The sequence below is a fragment of the Passer domesticus genome, chromosome 5 (genome assembly GCF_036417665.1).
Source record: "Passer domesticus isolate bPasDom1 chromosome 5, bPasDom1.hap1, whole genome shotgun sequence".
Classification (NCBI taxonomy): domain Eukaryota; kingdom Metazoa; phylum Chordata; class Aves; order Passeriformes; family Passeridae; genus Passer; species Passer domesticus.
The window spans coordinates 4941047-4965873 of record NC_087478.1 but is presented as its reverse complement, the minus strand read 5'-3'; the positions used below and the strand labels follow the sequence as shown (position 1 = coordinate 4965873).

Genomic DNA, 24827 nt, shown 5'->3' with positions numbered 1-24827 from the left:
CCTGTGCAACAAGGAAGACTTCCACACTCAGCAGGACCACACTCACTTATGGTAACAGCCTTGGAAACAAAGATGTTATTCTTCTTTCACATATAAAATTTTCCCCTTGGAAAGGTCATTTTAATAATGCAAAACATAGTGAGAGAGAGGCTTTTGTCTAATTCAAACACTGTTCAGGATGAACTTCACTCTGGCAAGGACACTGATCACAGCTGCTGAAGCCCAGCAGTGAGAATGCACATCTCCTGTCAGACACAGCCTTTTTTTTGTCCCTCCTCCAGCACCTGCCATGACAGGGTTGGGCTCTGGCTCACACACATCCACAGTTGCAAAATAAAAGGTTATTAAATCAGTATTAGCCATTAAGAAAAAGTCACCTCCCTCCTCCAAGGAAGAGTCATGCTACTGGGTGGCAAAGAACACAATGGCACCTCCCATCAGCCATCATTTCATTGGGTTTATTCTAATACAATAGATGATTTATCAGATTTGTGCAAGACAGTTACCTCTAGCACAAAGGGAAAGAAAGTAAAATTACAGCAACATATACACACAAAACAAGATACACAAAATAGAGCTAAATTTATATACAGGTTATTAGCAGCTAGACTTAACTTCATTTAGTACATGGCTTTACTCACTACAGTTTTAGGCACAGAGAAGAATTTATCTGCTATGATGAAGGGCCACAATGAATACCTCGTTCCAAGTCCTCCCTGGGCAGAAACTGCTTTACCTAATGAAGATTTAACTCTCACTTCTCACCAGTTGAGGACACAGCCCTGCACAAAGGATGAGACAACATGATCCAGCTAATTCAGCATACAGCAACTTTAGATATTAAATATCTGGGGTGTTCTTAAGTAGGGTGACATTACAGAGTTATTGAACTAGACTGAATTTCAATGAAACAGTGTCAGGGTTTTTTCCCCCCCGTTTGCTTAGCAAGGACTCTCAGCTGTAAACAACTCAAAGAAGAGCTGGCAAGAAATGATTAGATGTGGAGATTGCTTTGTACGCACTTCACATTCATAATGAAGAATTTGCTTTACCAGGATTTAAAAGCACAAAGGCCATGAAACATTTAAATTTACTTATCAGGTTATGTTAATAAATGATTATGCATCATCCACATGTCAGCCTCCATTGCAGCCTGCACTGCAGCACGTGCTTGGGTGGATTTTCTGTGCTCCCTAGTCTTTCTGATTTAGGACTGCAGATCAGAGCCCAGCAGAACAAGCCTGTGCTTTACTTGCAGCACACAAGCAGCCTTTTTTGCTTCAGCAGCACTTCTCATGTTTGATTATGCATGCCCAAGTGCTCTGCCAGCCCAGGAACGGCCACATATTTTAATTACTGATTGCTTATGTATAGCAAGCCTGTCACAATGAGGAACATGATCACTTACCCAGTGAAAACGCTGAAAAGAATAACTACATAACAGAAACAGCCAGATACCATGACAACACAATTAAAAATTTAAGCAGCAAGCTGATAATTAAAAAAAAAAACAAAAAAACCCCAAAACAAAAACAAAACAAAAAAACCCAAACCCAACAACAAAAAAAAAAACCCTTAACTTATGAGGCAGGTTGAGAATGACACAAAGGTTTTTCCTTCACGACAGCTTGGTTTACAAGTACAGCTCAGCAAGTTTGAAATACTTTATCACAAGAATTACAAACTTGTTTATCACAGTTATGTCAGAGCTCCTCGCCAAAGGGTGTGTCAGTTTCTGCTGCAGCCACCCCTCCTCTTCTTTAAGGTTTATTGCTCAGCTACTCTGGAGAAGGAGTGCCTTGGTCGAGGCTTCAGAAAGTGCAGAGAGTAAGTCAGTTTTTCCCTTTAGAAAAAAATCCAAAACACTGAGAAATCAAAATGTGAAGAAATAACAACAAAAAAAAATGGAGAGTTTGGCATTTGATTTTAAAGTGGCTATTCTTGATGTTTTCAGGTAATACAAAAAGGGAAGGAGTTTCAATGTGGAAGGGCAGCTTTGCCATGTTAAAAAACCCAAAAACATACTTACACACAAAATATATTTTGGGATCATCTTTACCAGCTTATCTATTGAACAAAGGCAAAATACCACCAACTTGGACCATTCAGGGAAGGTGCAGCTCTCCTGAAACTCCACATAGCCTGCAAGAATTTTGGCTGTAACTTCTGTTATGCATTGGCAGGGCAGAATCAAACAAGGCTGTGAACAGGGGATTTTTAGGGCTGTCAAACTACAGGAAGACCAAATGACAGTTTTAGAAGTAACAGAACTTATAATTTGTGTAGTACAGCTACTGTTCAAAACGTAGCAGCTCCTTCCCAGGAACCCCAACATAAAAGAGAAGACTTTTAACATACAGGTCTTGCTTTTGGTACAAAGTTAACTTGTTCCTATGGCTTCTCTGCTGTGAGGTCCTCCCTGGGACAGAGCAGCTGGGGTCACAGATTGTCAGGAGACTCTTTGGCTGTCAGTGCGAAATCCGGCGCCCGCTGCATATCCTTGAGGCTCTCCTGGTGCCTTTCCCTGGACACGTGGCCGCTCGGGTGTGACAGGGAAGCAGGTGGCTGGGAGGGGAGGGCAGACTCCAGGCAGTCACCCGTTCAAACCTTGGCCTGCTCTGCCCAGGAGAAGGTGGAAGCAGAAGCCATCCTGTGCACAGTTTGAGTCAAGGGGAGAGTGAGGGAGCAGAAGACTCCACTGCTGGCAGGGAAAGAAGCCAAGCCAGGTAACACAGACAACAAAAAGTCACAGAAGGGTGTCACACTGTCAGAAATTTCAGCTGTGACATTATCTCGAGCTCCCATGGACAGACAGACAGACATGTGGGCAGGACAGATGGAGCTCTTTGTTTTGGCTTCAGAAAGAGCAAAAGCAAGATTTGCCATTCAGTTTGCTATGTACAACAATACTGCACTGTACACTTCATTGACGAGATGCTGCCTGCTGCAGTCCAGCATTAATTAAATAAAATTCCTCTTAGTCACAAAGAGCAATGAGTATCTCTGTAGGAAGGAGAGCCAAACCCCACTGCTGTACATGACCCTACGTGGTGCCAGTCCTTCTGGGATGAACACAAGTGGCCATTCCACAGGGTCTAATACCTTCCTGGCTTGCCTGAAGCAGAGAACTTTCCCTTTTTTCTTCCAATCCACTTGATCCCAATCCTGTTGGGAGTGTTCCAGCACAAAGCCATGCTATGACTTTCCCCCTACTGCCACAACATTCCCATCCAAGTTAGGCAGTCTCTTTCAGCAGTCCCAGTTTCCGGAGTGCCTCTCTCCTGGCTTCTTCAGTTGAGCCACGGCCGGAAAACTTCACCGTTATCCCTTGGGATCGAAACCCTGAAGGTCTAGGCAGTGAACCCGACCTCCTCCTCATGTCCAGGCTTACACCAGCTTGTTTGTAATCATTGCAGCTTTTTTCTGTGTTCTGCTGTGGGCTGCTGACTTTGTTAGTGGCAAGGGCCACCTCTGGTCTGATTGTTACAGTTTTGCCCATAGGAAGGAAAGGGCTGGGCTCACTTTTTAAAATCTCATGGATGTTTTGGTATCCATTGGTAACAGCCTCTGACTGCTTGGGCTGCACATCAGGCTGCTGAGTGCTTGGGGCATGGTCCACTTGGTCCTGAGCTGGCTTTCCCTTAACCAGGCCAAGTTTTGTCAGGGCTTCATAGCGTGTTTGCTCAGAGGAGAGATCCCGTAAGGAGGAACTTCTGTTACGTGACAAGAAATCGTTTCTGTGCAGCTTCTCCTCCAGTTCAGCTGCCAGAAGAGCTCCCCCATTGATGTTGGCCAGCACCTGAGCCCGCCGCTCCTGGACGTTAACCGCCGCTTTGGAAATGGTCTCGCTGAATTCCTTGCCACTGACATTTGTTATGTTGATGTTGCTTGGGAACCGGTGCAGTTTGGGGGCGGGGGCAGGAGGGTGCTTGGGTGCAGTGGAATAATCACCGTTGGCTACCGGGGTTTTCTTCCTGTCGGAATTCCCTTCCTTGAGGGCGCCGGGGAAGCGCGCCCGGCTCTCCACCTGCTGCTCGCAGATCTTCTGGGCCATGATGAGAGGAGTGGGGACAGAACGGAGCAACTTTGGATGCTGCACTGGAGGAGGGGGTGGAGGGGGAAGAGGAAGAGTCTCGGACACCACTGGTGGTGGTGCAGGGGGGTGTGGGGCAAGGTCAGCAGCTGCAGCTGGCTGAGGGCTCTCGGCTCTCCGAGGGGCATCCAACACTGAAAGGCAAAGCAGCAGAGAGGTCATTAACTCCTCACACAGAGCAGAATGCAAGCTAAAATGCTTCTTTTAGCAGCATTTCTTTCCTCTCCCTACCCTTCTAACTCAACCTCAACCCAAATAGCCAGTAAGTGAAGTCCCAGCAATGGCATCTCTTAGGCACGGCTATAGCTCAAATCAGCACGTTTACCATGTGTCACTATCACAGCCCTCCCTCTGCCTTTCACTCAGTCTGCATGTTGCTTCACTGTGCTTCAATGGCTGCTCTTTCATAAGAGTTTTGCAGTTCTTATTTTTTATTAAAACAGCCAGGAGAGGACACATTATGTCCCACTGTGTGTAGAAGCTGATAGATTCATTGTCCCAACACAGAGAGAACACACTCCATGGGGTGACAAAAACAACATGCCATATGCCATCTTGTCACAAACTCACTGAAGGATCGTATGCCTTTCAGTCCCACACAGAGTAACACTGAAAACAATCTGCTATCTTAAAACTCTTGGAAAAAATCTTAAGAAGTCTTGGAGAAGAGCAGAGTGTGAACAGGTTGGTGAATGCAGTCTGCTTTGTTGCAATGACTGTGCACAACAGTGACAGGTCAGTCTCCAGGCAGAGGACTGAGACAGCAAACCAACTTCATCAGATGCATGACCCCCGTGAGGGAAAAGGAAAAATTAGAAAAAAAGTTACAGTAGCAGCAAGAATTTCAAAAACCCCAAGAAAATTAAAGTCTCAGTCTTTGGAGCTCCTGATGAGTAACAAATTTATCTTGAGGTAGTAAGGATGGTACAAAATTTCTTAAGCACTTTCTACAGGGAACTAGAGTAGGTCAGGACTGGATTCAAAGAGAAAACCCACACTTGCAAGAAACCCAACTACCTGGTTCTGTATCTCTGCTGGAAGGGCCTTCATGGTCACTGCTCTCGGGTGTTGACTGCACCAAGTCAATGATATCTTCAGTCTCTGAATGACTGGACACGTTTTCTTCTGTTGACCTTGGGGACTGACAGTGGATGCCACTGTCACGTAGGGCCATCTCCTCCAAGTCATCTTCTAAGGCATCTATGGTTTCCTCAAAGAACATGAGAACATCCTGTTCTTCGTGAGTTAAGTATTTCAAACTTTCATCATCCTATGGGGGGGGAAAAGAAAAAAAAAAAAAGATTGACACCTTCCCAAAGAGACATTTAGACATTACAATGTTAGAGGACAAAAAAAGGTTAAAAACCAAAACAGCAGCAACTGGTAGTACATCCTTTAGTTTAGCAAAAAAGTCTTCATTTGAGTTGTACAGAGCAAATTACTAAAAGATTATGAAAGCCATAAGAGCTACTAACAAACAAAAAAACAAACCTAAAATAAAAAGCCCTACACACACCTGTGCCTTTGCAGGAGTCAGGATAGCTGCTTCTGATTCCAAACTGGGGCAAACTGTGTTCTGTGTCAGATTCAGGGACAAGGCTTGGGGAACAACATGAGAAGGAAAGGGTGCACTCAGGACAGCCCCAGAAATGTGCTGATTCTCTTTTTGCTCAAGTCCCAAGGGTGACTTGACTTCTAGAAGCAATGCTGGAGCTGAGAAGTGTCCCTGCCACTACAAACTATAAATTATCCAGAGGTATGTAAGAGATTACAAAGAGGTAATAGTAAGGACGGAGAGGGTTTCTGAAGATTTTAACTTTGAGTTACAGAAAGGAAAACCCAAGAACAAATATGAAGACCTGTTCCCTAGCAGTATAGTGCCTTAGGCTATTTTCTTCAGCAGGAAATAATCCTGTAGACCACAGAACTGATAAATAATCACTTGGATTATCCAGTCTTCATTTTCTCTGAGTCACTGCTCTTAATTAACTTGATTAACACATTATCACTATGCGAAGCTGGGCAGCAATGCTCTAACTCTTTTCCCTCCACCCTGGGAAACACTCACTTTTCCAGAAGCTTGGAGATGACAAAGAATGATTAAGAAAAGCACTGCATTAAGACAATGGATACAGGAAAGACATTTCCCAAGAGACCTGTGTAAGTTCTGGAATGCAAGTATATATTGTTGAAAAGCAAGTGAGGTTTACCCTTTTCTGGACTGAATTTCTCCCCTGCCAAGCATATACTGGAAACTTTGCTGTCAATAACTCAATGAGAAGCACCAAGGACACCTCATTGCACGTGCAGACAGGGTAAAAAAGCTACTTCTCAGTGGAGGGCTGGGAGAGTTTAGGTAAATACATAAAGGTATGCAGTACAAATATTCAAGAGGTAGCACGTTCTTGCTAGGGCAGCACAACTTGCTTCAAACTCACCTTGCCTGTTCAGATCATCTTACATTAGTTCAGACTAAAAAAACCTGTGTGCAGCTCTACTTGTTAACTCCTTGCACAAACAAAGTTTTTATCCCCATTTTCAGCACTAAAAATAAGAATGACATAGCTCTGTAGCAAAATAATGCCTATAGATTAAGAAATACAATGTGCTGCATTGTACCCAGTGGCAGTTGATCTCCAAGCACTCAGAATGTTACAGATGAGAAAATAAATGGTTTGAGGCTCTTAGCCTGTGTGGCCAATGAACATTTGGTAGGAGGGAAAGATGTACAGAGGTATGGTTACTTCTAACTTAGTCTTACTATCCACAGTGTACTGTCAGAATAAGTAACTTATTCCAGCTTGCAGCAAATTTGTTACAAAAGCTAAAATTTGGATGCCCTTTGCCAGCGCTGGTTTAAAAGATGAACTTCAAAGGCTGACGTAGTCCACAGCTCGCACCCACCACATGTCAGCTTTCAAAGGCCAAGGAAAGTTTTACAGCTGCACTTGAAAAGCAAGAGACAGACAAGCCTTCCTTTTTTGTTTTTTCATTTTTTTTGTGTGTGGTTTTTTTCCTTAATGGATGTTGCAATCTCCTTCCTTCCCCACCCAAATACTCATAGGGCTGCTATGTCTAGTAGGCGAGAGAATGACAGGAAAGGAGCCCTTGTGAGGTAGCCCTGAGCTGGAGCAGAACAGGACTCCAAGAGCCTTTTGTTGGGGGTGAGCTCACTGCCAGAGCCAGACTTACACAGGCAAAGGAAAAGAAGAGGGGGTTGTATTTAAGACATTCATAGTGGCAACAGATCCAGAGTGTGGTACAGGAATTACTGTCCACCTAAAAAAATCTGCTTCCATATTAGCTTAATTTTTTTTGATCAAGAGCTGAGCAAAGAATAAAGCAAGGAAGCAAAGACTTAGAAAAGCACTTCCTTGCATCATTTTCTGTGCTGCAAGACTGAACATTTTTCCATTACAGGTAAGATTTGGAGGACAGCCTTGCCTGATTTAGCCACCTCTCATGGATCTTGCTGAGTCCCCTTAGGTAAAGGATCTAAATTGAGTAACCATCCCTTTGCAAACACATTTGTAATAAATAGCATACAAAGATGTGAAAGGCCAACTTCATCTCTGTTAGTACTTTGATAATCTTGAAGGGAAACTGCACAAGGAAACAGATCAATGTCACATTTCATCAGAATAAAACCCCCAAACAAACAACAAAACCAAAACCAACAGCTCTGGAGAATAGGCAGTGTTAGGTCAGGGCACTGTACTGAGATGCAAGGCATCCAGTCTGGAGAGAAACTCCCTCAGGCCAGATATGTTTCAGTTTGCCAGCCAAGGAAACAATCCCATTTTAGACACACAATCACAGTAGAAAGAAAAACCTACTCAGGCTGGTCAAACCAAAGGAGCTCAGAGATGTAAAGCAAGCAGTGACTTGCTTTATTTCCACCTGTATTACTTGTATTATAGCAAAGCCTTCAGAAAGATGGGAGGAATTTTTGTAACTTAAAGGTGCCAGTTTTAACTAAGGCTACCAAGTCTTCTTGCAATTAGTTCATTTTCCATATATTCCAAGTACTGGAACAGTTAATGTTCTTTCCAGGCTGGTTTTCCAGGCCTCCTTTTTTCTTGAAGAATCTGTGTTTTTTAATAGTCAAAGAAAAGTCTTTTCAGCTACTTGAGTTATTCACCTCATACTTTCCATCTACTCCCTACTCTTCATACACAAACACACCTCCCTAAATTAAATCTCACATACACCTAACACTACAAACTTTGAAACTACTGTCAAAATACAGCCTGAATTTGAAACTTGAATATTGTCCTTCAGCTTAAAATTACATTAAATTAGGAAGATTAAAAAGAGTGCTCAGACAGAAGAAATTTGGGATGAAAACAGCTGAAATAGCTGAGCATGCTCAGCTGGCATTAATATTTTAGATCTCTGTGCAGCCAAACATTTCCTGCTTATGCCAAACAGGAAAGAGTCTGTTATAACACTGTTTGGTATAAAAGAGGAAAAATAAAGAAGTAAGAGAAAGAATAGAAGAATAAATCTATTTTATAGAAAAGATTCATTGATTCCTTTCCTAACTGTTCAATACAGTTATTTAATATCCAGAGGCCCACAATTTTTCATACACATCTGTAGAAATTCTGAACATCACATCCAGATCTAAAATCCTAAGACCAGCACAGCTTTGACAGAAACAGAACACCACAGGAAATCCCAAGACATCTGCAGTGCTTAAAAAATCTAAAACCTGCTAAGGAACCAAACGTCAATTAGCAAAACACCAGGAGAATGCCAGATTCAACTGATTTATCAATCACTTGACAGCACTGAAGAATTAATAGGCACAATTCCATGAGAAAGAAGTGACTGGGTGCTTCTCAAAAGAACCAAGAAGGGAACAAACTATTCTAAGGTGTAGTACAAAGGGCAGTGTAGCAACTCTTGGGCCACAGTCTGTTAGTAACAAGGCAGTTCTGCTTGTTAGAAGGGGTGAAAAGGAAAGCCCTGCGTGCAGGAACTGCACCAGAACACACATAAAAGCTTTAGCACAGAAAAAGTCAAGTACCTCTGACTAGATTTACAGGAAAGGGAAATGGAATGGATTGTACTGCTGTGTTACTGAAGCTGGAAGCAAGAGAATTACAGCTAAGAACACGAGCTACTACACAGGATCACACCAAAAAGCCCATTTAGCTCAGTAGCCTTCAGCAGCTATGAACAAACAGGAGTAAGAGAGGTTGTGGGAGGTGTTGCTGTATATTTTTTCCTTCCCCAAATCCTTCCAGTTTCCAGCAACACATGGCTTAAAGATTTCCCAGATGCATTGGCATCTGTGTATTTAATAGCCCTTAATGAGCTTTTCTAGCATGAATTTGTCTTATTGTTTGAGCCATGGAAATGACTGGCGTGCACAGCATTCTGTGGCAGGGAGTTCCAGAGTGTAATTGTGTGCTGTGTCAAAAAGTGCTTCCTCTACAACCCACTATCTGATGGTTTTGATAATACCATTTCATTTGGTGAAGAAGACTATAATATTGAGTCTTGTTTTCTTCAGTTTACAAGCATAATTGTACCATGTGCTTCATAAGAGGTAGCAAAGCATATAATCAATAGGTCCTAAGTGAGGAAACAAATTATCTACAAGTACTTAAAAGATAAACTAGATGAGCTAAAGTCATAAACTGACTAAATTACTCCTAACCTACTTTTAAAGAAAGCAAGCTGAATATCTGCTTAAACTCTGAAGACATCTCTTTGATAAACAAAATTAGGCTGATCAGCCTATAGAAATTAAAGAGAAAAAGAAATTGTTAGAACAACATTGAGAAAAACAGGGAGACACTTCAGGCAAAAGCCACTAAATTTTTATTAGTCACACCAAGCTCATTTCTCATGAGAGGGTTATTGACTTGACCAATAGGTGCAAGCACAAGATGTCACATACCTTGATTTGAAACCTTTATGACACGGCCCCCAAAAATGAACACACAGATGAACAAAAAAATGATGCTGAGATGAAGTTACTGCAAGGTACCTGTGCAATGTGTGATTCTGTCAGTTTAAGTGCCATAAAGAGGGGGAAATCTGCTGTTCAGGGATGCAGCTCTCATTCTGGGATATATTAACCAGGGTGATGACATGACAGCACATCCTCATTCGGAACACAGAGTTCAGATTCAGCTGCTGAACTTTGGAAAGGATGCAGCCAAGCTGGACAGGGTCCAGAACAAAGCACGGAGTGCTGTGAGCTTAGCTGCACAGGAAGGCTCAAATAATGGAACACTTTACACTTAAAACAGGGGAGAATGAATGGGTGGTGGGCAGATGCAGCCCTGTGTCCCTGTGTGTATTTTAAGACACAAAAAGTTGACCACCCATATAATTGCTACAAATCTTTACATTCACTGAAGGTAAGACATGTAGAAGTTAACTTTCACATTACAGAAACTTTAATGCAAGTATTCAGTGAAAAGTGGTGAAATATATGAAGAAAACACTCTGGAAGTCTAGGAATGTCTATCAAGCATGGTTTAAAAAGCAGATTTGCCCACCTGCTGGAATAATCTCTATCTACCAGATCCTGCTTTGAAGCACAAGATACAGTTTGTGCACAGAGCCCAAACTGCCTTCAGGATCTGTATTCTCACTGGCACATTTTACAGCAAGAACATTCCTTGCTAGGAGTCAGGCTCTTATTTTTCCAAGGCACACTGCTTCCAGGTCATACTAACGTCAGCTTAAAGTGGATGAAGCATAGCATAGCTCCCCACACCCTGTAAGGAATGGCTTCCACCTGCCCCAAGGCAGCTGTATCCACACAAAGCAAACAGTCAAAAATTCTTCTCATATTTTGTGTATTGTTATTTGGCAAAGTCCTTGGACACACTGAAAGCTCTTGTAGTACAGCAAAGCCTGTGGAGTATCAGTATCAACAGGGAAAACCACATTAATTTTATGAAAGGAGTCTTTCTCAGGACTTTCCCTTGAATGTACCTAAAGTGCAGCTCAGCATCACAAGACTCATTCAAATTGTGAGGAAAAGAGATGGCAGTAGGCTAACAGACACATGATCTGTCCTTTTCCAGAACTCCTAAATCCACACTGGATTTCCAGTGGATTCTCTTCAGGGAGGTTGAGGTAAAGAGATACCAACATGGTGCACTTAGAATGCCAGGTCTGTGGCATCTGAATTAATTTTACTGATCCAAAAAAGGATAAGGATCATAACAAAGAATTTTTAGGCTACAAGAGATGCCATAACCACAAAACAACCAGGTCACCCCAAGATGAATGGCTGAGTGTGTGAAACAAAACAATGAGCCAGCTCAGACTACTCACAGCATAGTTGCTCTTCATGTCTACGTAACCAACGTTCAGAATGTCACCTGTACTGTACAAGGGATCCAGGAGTGACAAACCATCTTCAGTGACTGACTATGAAGTCATGCTAGAGCCAGAGAGGAAGCTTGTTTGAAGAAATAACAATCAGAACAAGCAAAATCTCTTCAGGACTCATGGCCTCTCCCAGTTTAAGCCATTTGATTAGTGATCAAATGAAATAGTCACTTGAACAAATTCTACAAGTCACCATTGCCCCAAAAAGAGTGGTGGGGAACTGTGGCATTAACCAAGGATCTGTCTGATCCAAAAGCAAAAAAATAAAATATAAAACACAGTGTGATCCACCAAGAATAACAAACTCACTATCCCTCAAAGCTATCACTCAGTAAAACATGTTCAGATACAGAAGGTAAAGTACTGAAGTTGTAGCAACAGATCCAAGGCACTGGCACAGCTTATTATTATTGTTCCAATTAGCACAGCTCATTTCAGGTACAACCAGCACCTCTGTCATGGTTTTCACAGGTAGCACAATTGTCCCAGCACATTATTCACACTTAGAAACTAAAGCAGTTACTCATGGCTGAGAATAGATACCCAGTCCAATTATCAGAGACAAGCACTGGAAGAAGGACTGGCTTTAAGAAGCTGGTCTTTGCCTATTCAGTCAATAGAACAAGGCAAATTGCTTGAAAAAAAATCCCCAAGACCTAGTTTTATCTTCAAATTAAGTGTCCTTAAATTGCTGCAACTGTATTTCATGGCAAGTTGATTCTTATACCACATGTCTGGCAGTGTCATTACAGACTGGGTTTTGGAAGCTAGAATTGCCAAGAACAGAGTATTTTTGTTTGCCCTCACCCTTGGGTAAGTGCAACTGATTCTCCATGCATTGAGAGAATATACTTCTCTAAAGCAGATGTATGGATACCTTCTTTTAACAAATAAACCGAAATATGTGTGCAAATTAGTCCTCACATATAACAGCTTTTATGGTTACTAACGTTCATTGAGATGAAGATATCAAGGCATACATTTCTCCCATCTCAACTCAACCTGCTGTGACAGATTTGGCAGAATAAGTCCAGACCTGAACATCTATAATTTCTATGGAAATACTCATAAAATCAAGGCAGCATCTTGCTTTCCATTTCAAAAATAAATTTGGCTTAGATGCCTGCAGTTGTCAAAGATAACTGCAAGCATCACTATATAGGTAAGAGAAGCTGACAAATCTGGCAAAACCAAACTGAAGTGACAACAGCTGACTGGGAAGGATCCCACATACAGAATTTTAAGCCCTTTTCAGCACATGGAAATTGATGTCCATCTCCTAGTCATTCCTAAACTGACAACCAGTTCCCAGCAAGCAGTGCCAGCACAGACAGGATGCAGGACCAGCCAGGAGTCAGCCAAACCAGCTGTGAGCAGTCAGCAAAGGCTAAAGCCAGTCCAAGTGTTTGTCCCTATTATCACATCCCTGGGTTTGTTTGAATTCCACAGATGCAATACAAAGGTTATATTTAGTAACTAATGCAGCTTGACACTGAGAAGCTTAAGAGCCTGTTTTTTTCACAATCAAGTAGGAAGAAACCTGGAGCAGCACAGGCCTGTCATAAGAAGCACTGCCACAGTTCTTTACTTTGCAATGCCATTACAAAAACCCATAAAAATCAAAGCCAACCCTGACCTTTCTTGCCATGTCTCTAGGTGAACAGGCCCAGGAAAGTGATAAATGAAGAGGCAGTTGGTTCATTACTTGCTTCTGTTTCAGGGTCCAGTAAAGGTCCAGTGTGCCTGAAAAGACTTCCCCACTTTTCTCAGAGATGGCATAATAGAAATTCTTTGTCTACATAAAGTTATCTATCCCTTTCTTCTCATTAGGCCATCAAAGCTTCTGCATCTTTTAAACTTTTATAACAAAACTACAGAAACAAGAAGATAATTTCTCTAGAAGCATGTTCCAGCAATTAAGCAGAATTTCCTTCATGTTCAGTTTAACACAGACTCCTTCTCAAATTCAGAAACTGAAATTATGCCTGTATTGAAGACTTTATATTGTCCAGCCTGTTGCTCCACACATGAAAGTTGTCACCCTTACTGGACATGCCACCTACTACACTGCTGGAAGAAAAATCATGGAGGGGATCTGTGGCACCCCAATTAAATTTGTTGGTACACAATTCACAGTCTTCATGCACAAACTCAAACAAGACAAATAAAGGCTCTGTGAACTGCTAATTCACAGCTCTGACGGGAATTGCCTAAGCCTGCAGCTAACTTTTACTCCATCTATAAATTACTGCATTACAGAGTAGGAAGGGATTCCAATTCTAGCTGATGCATCATCATACGGGTTATCACATGGCAGGATCTAGCTGGACTAAGGGAATTTACGTCATTTTCTGACACAGCAGACCTGGGATGAGACTGTACAAACAGACTCATTTATACATAGCTTTGTTATTCAATACTGATTTTTTCAAATGTCTAGTCTCATGCCTGCTACTGCAGCTAAGAATAAAACCAAAGGCAATGTGATTGAGACTATTACTGTGTTAACCTGGAAACTAGTGGTAGAGTAATAAACAAAATTAACTTGCAATTCTGTATAAAATTAAGTTGTAATTATCTAGCAAAGCACTACTTCCACCCTAATTCTCTAAAATTCAACCAGCTTTCATAAACAACATAAACTAACTTCCTGAGTCCAACTTCTGTACTTAATCTCTCCCACCCTGACCCTTCACAACTTTTTTCTAGAACAGATCAGAAACAGTTAAGGAACTAAATTTTGTCATACTTGTTTTGTGTTTTAACTAGCAACACAAGCTGAAGGATACAGTGTCATATTAACAGCAAGTATTTTCAGTAGAAACAACAGAAAAAGGACCTGCATTTGAATTGCCTCCAGGTACCAGAAGGCTCACAAAGTAGCACAAAACCATGAGTGTGTCTGAGCTATACAGATAAATACAGGTTTTGCCACTAACTCTTTCACAGAAAACTACAACATTAAAAGGAAACCACCAGGGAGGGCAGAGAGAAGGAGACAGAAAGCATAATTCTGTATTTAAGACAAGACAGATTTAGATTTCCACTTAGGGCAAGCATGTTTACCAGAGTGCTCTTTCCTCAATTAAAAATGGATGTTTTTCAAATGGTTGGGATGATAAAAAAATACGGAAGGAACCATACCTGCGCTTTCTAGGCTTAGCTTGCCACAGTACGAAGTGTACTGTTGAGTTCACTGCCTGATTCACCCTGCTAATTGGGAAGAATGCAGAAGTGCATCCTACTCCCTCAGTTACTCACTCATGGTTTGAATGGCCACACACTCATACTCACTAATGCGAGCACAGCTTTGTTTATGGTGACATATTTGTTACTCATCTAATTAAGGTGGAATAAGCTGAGACCTTTATTCAGGAGTGTCAACAAAGAGATTAAGCAAAAGCAGTGTGTAGAGCCACCACTATCCTTAAGTTTTTTTTATGAGCTATTTAAGAAAGCAAGGGCAGAGCAGCCCTTACTGCCATTCCTGGTTCTCTGGGAGGAAGGGCTGGAGAGAAGCACTCTCCAAGCTCTCAGAGACAATCAGACCAGAATAACAAGCTGTTATAACCAAAGCTGAGAAGTTATTTCTGGCCTTTGAGTTTAACAACCGAGACAACACCAGCAACCACTTAGGATTAGAAATGGCAGAAATCAATCTTAATGAAACAAAAATCGCGTGATGTGGGACAGAGCTATTAATGTGATCTGTATCACTAAGCACAAGGCTCATTAAACACACTTACCAAGGCAAGATTTCTGCACCTAGCTTGGCTGCCATGGTTCTCCACACTGCCAGCCCTTTCCATGCTCCCATGCGTGTGCTCCGGAGAGATCTCAGCTGCCATTTCAGGAGAATCCACCAGGAGATTCCTGGGCATCACACCTTCTTGACCTATTGATCCCGACGCAGCACAGAATGCCATCGGTGTGTTACGTGGGGCTGCTTGCTTTATTCATGTCTGGAAACAGAGAAAAATGTGGTATGGGGTTAAATCTGCTGGTTATAACACTTGAAAAGAAATGGAAAATAAATGGCAAAAAAATATCCCACACAAGTTAATAAAGTGCATATCTTTATGTCCTGAAACACATCTGCTTTACGGGCGTCTTTTAAAACACTGGTTTTGTTCAAAAAGATGACCAAAATTCAACATAGAAAGGTCTGCACCCACCTCTTGTGCTTCCAAATGAGATGTCTGTGGACAGTTAGAAGCAAGGATCCTGCATATATCCCTGTCCTACAAACTCAGTTTCTGTTTTCCATTATGGCACATCATTAACAGTTATAAAATCCCACTGGCTGAGATACCAACTGGCCCAGCTCAAGTACCTTTATTTGGTTTTAAACAAGAATTCTATTTATGGGATCACATGAGGGAAACAGAACCCCATTCATTTCCTAACACTGCTGCAGTTAACTCCTGCCACTGAAGCAGCTCTATGCCACCTGCTTCTGGTGAAAGATCCATGAGCAGAACTTGGTGCCATTTTTGCATCAACGCATTATAAATTGTGTTTTAAAGCTTCAAGAGCTTTTATTTCACTCAGCCATGAAGAAACAGTACTTGTACATTTGGAAGACACTTACTGAAACAGACATATGCACCAGCATATTCACTGGAGGAAAAGCCCCCAGTTTTTTAAGCTTTCCCAACGCCCAGTTCTGTAAAACCTCTGAATTGTCACCATCTCCCAAAACACTCTGGCAGAACTTTTTGATTCTCAAGGACACAAACGTCATCTTAGTGCACTAACAGCACAAGCAGGGGGTAGGCAAACCATAGAACCTTGCTCATTTCTCACTGCAATACATTAAACCAACCTTTGCAATGAGAAATTGCCTTGCTTGCTAACAGTCCATCTTTTCACCCAGCCTGCCTGTGACCCGTGGACAGCAGTGACACATTCCTCAAAACAGCTGGTTCTGAGGTGCCACGTTATATGCAACCAGCTGGGAAATGGACACCATTCCCCTGACACTGCACAAATTAAATGAGATGCTCCTGCTTCCCAAGTGCTTCTCCCTTTATTATGGCTCAAGAGGCGACACGAGAAGCAAAGTCAAGCCCACATTTCCAATTCAATCGGATTACTTCTCCTTGCTCCCCACAGCTGTGGGCTGAGGGCTGAGAAACCAGAGCCTTCTGGTAAGCTGATTAGTGTTTCATAGCAGTGAGATAACATCTGCCAATACTGAGCAACAATTCCATCCCGCTGATCCCTCCTCCCAGGAGAGGGCTATGACATTACCAGAGGTGCCTCGCCTGCGCCGCAGCACCAACGTGTCCTGTGGGAAAGCTCCCACACAAAGCAGCTAGGCTGCAGTCCAGCAAGTCTTGGAAGCACATCCACAACCCAGAGCACTGGGTTGCCACAACAAAAACATCTCATAGCCCTTCTTATGAACATTAGGTCTAACGATCAAATTTAGCCTTACTTTTACACAAAAAGAACAATCTTCCTTTTTTTCTTATTAAGAGCTTTAGCTATCAATGACACAGTGCATCCTCAGGATTATGGGCTTTAAGTGATGCCCAGAGAGGTAGAAGCAAGCTCATGGTCCTGGTTTTCAAACTGTCAGGACAGGCAGACACAGGAGCACTGAGGCAGCTGCTGTCCCTTTGGCTGCTGCAGAAAGCCAAACAGGAAAACAGCAGCCCAAGCATGGAACAACAGCAGCTCCATCTACAACAAACCCCGTGGTGCTGAAAAGCCACACACGAACACATCCACACAAGAAAATATATGCAATTTTTGGAAGCCAACATTACCAGTGAAAATCTTGACTCCTCTGAAATCCTACACTTGAACAAGCACACACAAATACAGATATAATTTTCAGAAGGCAAGACTCTCAGAGCATCTTGACACCTCTGAAATTCATAGAAAACTCCCACTGACTTCAGATTCCATCCTATGACAGTCAAGGTGATGTTCAGATGGAAAAGAGAGACCAGCAAGAGGTGAGTATTTCTCTGACTGACATTCAACACATGGCAAATGTTATTTCTCTTCAGCACTTTCAAGTGGCAGCCTCAAATTTTTATGCAGGTGTCCCCAACGTAAACTGAATATGCGATGTTTGTTCAGTCCCTCAGCGATGCTGTAGACAATTGTGAGATTTTTAGAACTACACTCAAAGCTGTGAACATTTTATGGACTATATTATGACAGGTCACTCCTGCAGATTACAATAGATATCTAATTACAATTACAGATTACAATAGATATCACAAATAAAACCCACATTTAAAGACTAACCAGGAGAAGATATTCATTTGTGTTACCAAGAAACAAATCAAGAGGCCCAGATTTTGAGGGAGAAGTATTTAAGAGCATTGTTCTGCTTTCTCCAACAGCAATACCTCAGTTTAACCAGGACTAAGTTCATGGTAGGCTATCTGCATTCAGGACAGCAGGAACACCCAGATTCAGCAGCAATAAACATTAAAGCCATGACTTATAAATAACAACAAATAACTCTGCTCCCAGCAAGCTCCCATTACTCATCCTGGAGCTGCAGTTCAGATATTTCACAAAGCTCCTGAACAATGACTAAAGGCAGTGAGTGCAACTGGTTCAGAGAGCCACCCACACAAGAGCCAGTATCAAACATTACAGCACTGGTCCTGCTTTTGTGTTAGAAGCTCTGGCTTCTTTGGGAGTTTTAGTCATTTCAGAAAAGCTTGGGAGCCGTGCAAGGTCTGTGAGCCTGCAGAAAAGGTGTGGGGGAAGATTTTTTTTCCCCTTCTACCTTTTACATCATCTTTACCACAACAAAGGTACATCTCAATAAAATTATAATTCATTTATATACATGATTTCTTCTTCCCCTTTGCTGTGTTCTTTGTGCTTTGAGAAACTCCTACACTTTTGTAAAGTGTCTAGAGCAGCCAGAGCTGAGGTGAGGCTGCCCGGCACTGCTGCAATACATACAGCAAGTTTTACTCACAAACTCCTCTTCTAACCATGGTTAACTAAAGTCACTTCATCCTGTTTATGCCATCTCTATAAAGGGGAAGACTTTATAAGTTCAAGATAGAAATAGTCAAGGATCTAGTGAATTTCCAGACCTCACTGTGTCAGTGGGATTGCCAAGGTAATAGGCAGGGTTCAAAAATGAGGTAACCTTGCTCAGAGAGAAGGAACAGCAGGACAACAGGCAGCTGTTCCTCCTGACCTTCAGGGATGCATTAAATATGAAAGTTGCTCACAATGGGATTTGTTGTTCAGTCATTGCAGCTGGGTATTTTTTAGCTTGGTTTAAGAGATGTGTGCCTGTACCATTAGGGATTAATAATAAAAAAATATCAGATCATGACACAGGAGCACAGAAGTGTGACAGGACAGTACTATTTGGAGAGAGGATCCCAGATATTAAACCAGAAATGCATCTTGGGGCAGATGTGATTCTATCATCTGAAGTGATCACTTCTTGGTTACACTAGAGATAGCTTTCATGAGATATTTAAAACAATACAAGTCACATATCATGCACGTTTTTCAGAGAGCAGAGGAGGAAATTGAAAGATTCTGAAGTTAGCACTGAATTTCACCTCCAAAGATTTAATTTTGCTTTGACAGAGGCAAATAATTCAGAGAAGATGTATTAAGTTGCCATCAAAGATAAGGTGCGGTCTGTCCTTTCAAAAAGGATATTTTTACAGTTTTGCTGACTAAGGTTACTTCTTCACTGAAGCTCAATGTTAGCATTTACAAGGGACTGTTTCTATAGTAGCAGGAGATTGAAAGAATTTTTTATTAACAATCCTGTTTGAAGACTAGCTTAATAGGCAAAAAGATCAATCCCACAAAAGTGCAAGACATTTGAATGCTAAAAATCAACTGCTACATAAGCCAGGAGCCAAAAGTCAGCAGAGAGCACCAAGCCATTAACTGCACAATATACTTAAGGTGAGTTGACAATTTTTAGAAAATTATCATGCATTTTTAAAAGGGCACAAGACCAGTCTGTCCCTTTCGCTATACATACAATTTCTAGAACACTCTCTGCATGAAACATTTCTGAAGGTAGATTTCTAAGCCTCGTTGTACTCTGAGCATCACACAGACTTTGCCTTTGTTCTTAACCAGCTCTTTCTCAGTGATTCAGCTGAAACAGAAGTGGCCAGTGAACTTCAAGGCTGGTTTAATCTGTCAGCAGTGCACAGACACAGCAATGCACACACTGTCAGTCACCTTGCACTCCATGGTGGTGGCTGAGTTTGGAGAGTTAAGCATCTGGAAAAAAACATCTGGAAACACTCTGTGGTCATTAGAAGTGTTACCATGGGATGGGTTTTATAGAAATGATGGTACAGGAGCACACTTTATCAGCCTCTGACAGTTGGCAGCAGAGCAGTAAAACAAGGCAAAGGAGAGCAGGAATTCATTCAGATTCCTGCACGCTGTGGTCAGGAGACCACAGGGCTTCCCAAAACAGGTCAGGTATTTATGTCTATTAACCTCATGAATTTTTCTTTGTATTAAGTGCTCCTGCAACATACCTCTGAACCAGCTGTACAAGACCAGAGCTGAACAAAACCAGCTGACCCATGACATGTCCTCACTGAGCCACTGCTGTTCCAAACTCCTCAAAACTAACTGATGGTTAGTTATGGTGGACACATCTCCTTGTGAACAGGGCTATCAGCAACTCGATTCTTCTTACCTCCTTCAATATGTGAAATACTGAGTAAATCCTTGAGCTTTAGGGGAACCCCTACTCTGTGATATACAGTAAGACTGAAGCTTTCTGGTAAAAGAATAGACCAAGTAACAGCACTGCCTACAGAGGCCAAACCTCACAGGCAAGTTGACTAATTCTAGGAGTACACAGGATAAACTCATGAAATTTTGCTGAACACATAAAAATCCCACAGAATCAGACAGTAAATTTATAAGCTGTTTTTACAGAAAGAAACAAAGCAAAACTGAAGTAGCAACAAGCAGCTGATGTTTGGGAACCAAGGCAAACCAAAACTGGCCAACATGGTTAAATTCTGACTTTTCTTCTCTATATCATAGTGTAGAAGCTTCTGATAACAGTGAGTATGATTCACAGTTTTTGTCTGCTCATGAAAAATCCCATGTGTTTGAAACAGTCATGGCTATTTAAAATCCAGTAACCCAGAATTACTCCTGCCCTTGCTTAGAGAGGGACTGTCAGCACAGTATGGCCAGACAAATAGAAATGCTGATCATTAATAGAAAAAGAACAAAAAAATAAATACACAGACACAGAATCTATGACAGTAAGGTCTACTAAATGAGAGCCAGGCCAACAGCATTTTTTAGACACTTCCTTGGACATCAATATTGATTTGCAGAACAGGTGACAAGTAGGACTGAATAATGTGAACTCGGGGGGCTCTCATGGCAGCCCATGGCAGATATGCAACTACATCAAAGTAATCAGAGTGACAACAACCATGCAAGTCTCCCAGAATTCAATGTATATAACCCCAATATTTTGTTTTAAACTTTCTGGTTTCTGTGGCACACTTGTTACAATTCAAACTTTCCTTTACAGGCTGGGGAGCTACAAAATCCGTTAGTTTTAGAGCTAAAAACAAAGATTCTCTCAGTCCTCTAAATCTGGAAGCTGGAGCCTCAAGAAACACACTGAATGTCATTCATACAACTCGCAACAGAATTTGTGAGAGCTGCCAACAGTGAAATAACTAATCCTGTGTACATACATTTTTGAAAGAACTAGATGGGCAAGGCACCAATTCAGTAAAACTTAAATCTGTTTGACTTCACTAGGACATTCCATCACACGCTTAAATGGTTCGGTGAATTGGATCTCAAATTAAATGTAGCAACCACTTAAAAAGAAAGGAAACAACCACAAACCAACCAATTTTCATCACCCAAGTAATAATTCAATTACTACACTGAATTCTCCAAATCATGCTTTGCTCAGGAACAATGCCTAAGTTTACACCTTTGACCACGTTAATCCAAGCCTGATGATACCAAAAAACGAGGATTCCATACTGTGCTTCATTCTTAACTGGTCTTTCTAGATTTTCAAGAACATCCTTTTTACTGTTTTGAGACCCTATGGTTCAGAGACTTTGTTACATAGAACCAAGCCAGCACAAGAGCACAGCTCATCACTACCTCATACTCCTCTCTGCAGTGTTTGGGAAATGCTCCTTCTTTTAAGGCAGTGGAATACCAGGGCAGGATTTGATGATGCTAACCACATTGGTCCACCCTCAAGATGGGAAAAGATGTGCCCACATATCTTTGCCTTTTCCCTTGCAAATAAATTCTGCTCCCAGTTCACTACATCAGCAACAGCATCAGCTGAATCTTGTTGCCCGAAATGAAGGCCAGTGGCAAAGGCTCCTACACAACACTGTGGATTAAACCACCACAGAAGCCTGAAGTGCTCACATTTCCCACTTGTTCAGAGTGACAGCATTGCCTCCTGCCCCAACTGAAAATAAAACTACACCAGTGACAAGCAGTTACTTTCCTGCAGATTAAGGTCTTACCTAAGGGCAATGATAAGGCTCTCACTGGGACTCTCCAGTTGAGATTTGATGACCAGCAGCTGCCCAGTGGCAGAACTACCTGTGACACCCAGAGCTGCCTCTCCAGTCCTACGTGGGGCTTTAAACACATCCAGATGGTGGCTGAGCTCTCCTCTGACTTCAATTTGCCTTATGCAAATTTCAACAAGGAAAGCGTCCCATTCTTTTCAAGTTACTCTTTTTTAATCTCCCCTGTTAACATCAGGGTGGTGCTATCTGTGACAGCCAACACTTTAAAACCATGAAGTGTACATAAACAATTTCAGGCACAGACGCCTCTGTAATTAGTCAACTTCTGTCTTGTTACAGGTGCAGCATTGCTGGGGTTTAGGGTTTCATTATGTAACTGCTGCTACAGTCATAGCAATGGTGAGCCAAATCCTGTTTTACACAGCATTTAGGATAGCAAGGCAATTTTCAGCCCCAGTACAGCTGTGGCACAGGCTCACAATTAGATTTTAGGCTGCTCTCCTACGTTTCTTCCTGCGACTGCTGTGCTGGTGTGGGGAAGAAAGCAGAGGACATCTGAAGCACAAAACACGGGTGTTTACTTTAAAAATTAGCTAATTTTGGACACTTAATTCCTATGTGAGTACATAAAGGTCTGCCTGCCCAAGGTAAACAAAACTGAAAACAGCACTGGCAAAAAAAGAGCAGTAGAGTCTTGGCCCTGGACTTTACTTGGTGCAGGGATCATCCATACACACCCAATTGAAAAGAATCTATTTAAGCAGTTAGTTATACTGGAAATTAAAATCACTTGCTTTTATTTTTTAATTAAAAAAAAGGAGGAGGGAGGATTTGGTAACAGTAACAGCCTGTCTGGCTGGCTTTGAAAGCCACATTCATATGCTCATTTATTTTCATGCTCCAGTATTTCAGAGGTCAGTCAGCCTGAGACTTGTCAACTGCTCAGGAGTTAAGTTGTTCCAGTTACTATATCCAACCAGCAATCCGTCTGCCAACATTCTTGGTTAATATTTCTCTCAGAGGCATGCAGAGAAAAAGCAGCTATAACTAACAGGATGAGAGGAGTTTTACTACTGACAAAACAGAGATGCAATACAGAAATCTCCCTGCTCCCTTTTAATGCCAGGCATTACTTGCACTTCTAGTCATAAAACTTCATTCTACTCATTCACTCCCTATAGTAAAACCCCCAAACAAATCCTTGAAACGAAAGACACTGCTGGGAAAATCTATTCCATTTCTGAGAAATAAGTAATATCTTAATTTCTTAGAGACTCAAGCAAGCAACATTTTTTTTTCCCCCTTTTATTGTTTAAATATCAGCTCCCTCCTTACAAAACAGTAATTCCTGCAAAGGAAGGAGAAAAGCCACAATCATAATTTTTTTTAAGTAGTGCCTGTACAAGGAAGGCCAACTACAATGCTGCATTAGTCAAGGATCTGTATCAAAGTCTTAAAATAATACCTTTTTATTGGCATAAGCCAGAAATTGCAAAAGCTTTTAAAACTAAGACTTATGCTTTAGAATGAAGTCTTTCATAAAAAAGGGAGGGGGAAGGAAGTAACTGTTACATTTCTGACACTTGTTACAGCTTAAAATCCTTGAAAAATGTTTAGAAAAATTCGGAAGAGGCTGTCTTATCTCTTTCCTATTTCATCTGCGTGCTTGTTACCACAGGAATCATCATCTCTTGCTACACCCATGCAGAGGACCAAGCACAAGAGAGCTCCACTTCCAGCAACCTCCTCTCGCTGCCACACTAGAACAAAAACTATTCAGGAAACATGCCCTTGAGATCCTGGATTACTGAAAATCCCAGGAGTGTTTTTAAGGCTGTGCTTTCTCTTTACAGGCACTAAACCTCACCCGAACCACCTGAGATTAAGATCTTAAGAAGCACCAGCCTTCTCATGCTTACCAGCTCCAGAAGGAAAAGGCACCTGACAGGGGGAAGGGAAAAAAGGGGAAGGGGAAAAAAGTATCCTGAGCTAGAATCTGCTACTGTTTACACCAACAGCTTTTCCAATGGAAACCTTAAAATACAGACAGTCAGAAAGCAAACGGGAGGCACAAGGCAGCCGTTCCTCATCACCCTTAGTCAGGCACGAACAGCATACATCAAAGTTTTACAGGTATCAAACCTCTGCTTAAATATATTTTCTTAAAGTTGCCGATAAGCAGAAGCAAATTTTAGGTTATGCGAGGGAAGAACAAGAAATCCGCAGGGGTAAAAAAATTCTTAACAGCGCAGTAGTGGGAAGCCAAGCCTCACACACGGCAGGGCAGCAGTTTGCTGATAGTTTTTCTCCTCCCCGCCTGTGTACCAAAACTAACGCAAACCCAAAGCTGCTCTGCGGGGCTGTGCCGGTCCCTGTCCCCGGTCCCGCCCGCCGCCCAGAGCCCGCACGGAGCACCCGGCGTCCCGGCCGCCGCTGCTCTTGGAACAGGAGGGAAGAATAATTAAAAATCCATTAGTGAGTAATAAGAGCAGCGCCGAACCACTGCCGTGTCGGGCTGGCCGGGGCGCGCAGCTCCACGGCCTCTCCCCGCGGCCAGCCCGAGCCGGGGGCAGGCGGAGCGGCGCGGGCTCGCCCCTCACGCCAGCGACCCGAGACCCGGCGGGGACGAGCCGGGGCAGCGAGGACTCCCTCAGCCGGGGGCCCGCTCAGAGCCAGGGGAACCCCCCGAGGAGGGGCGGCACTCACCGGCTTTGGGGTCCGCGCCTCTCCCAGCCAAGGGCGGAACGAGCCCCGGCGGAGGACAGGCAGGTGGTCGGAGCAGCACCGCGGGCTCCGCCGAGCAGCCGCCCCGAACTCATGCGCACTGCGCCGGCCGCCACCCACGGCGGGCG

General features: G+C 42.5%; 1 protein-coding gene across 1 annotated transcript; it reads right to left on the bottom strand.

Moving 5' to 3' along the window:
• Window positions 1-437: 437 nt before the first annotated feature.
• PROSER2 (proline and serine rich 2) lies at window positions 438-24827 on the bottom strand. The gene is made up of 4 exons (XM_064421769.1): window positions 24682-24827; window positions 15202-15417; window positions 5111-5363; window positions 438-4227 (listed from the first exon to the last, which is right to left on the bottom strand). Exons 2-4 carry the CDS (start codon window positions 15379-15381, stop codon window positions 3236-3238), a joined length of 1425 nt encoding a protein of 474 aa, XP_064277839.1. The 5' UTR covers window positions 15382-15417; window positions 24682-24827; the 3' UTR covers window positions 438-3235.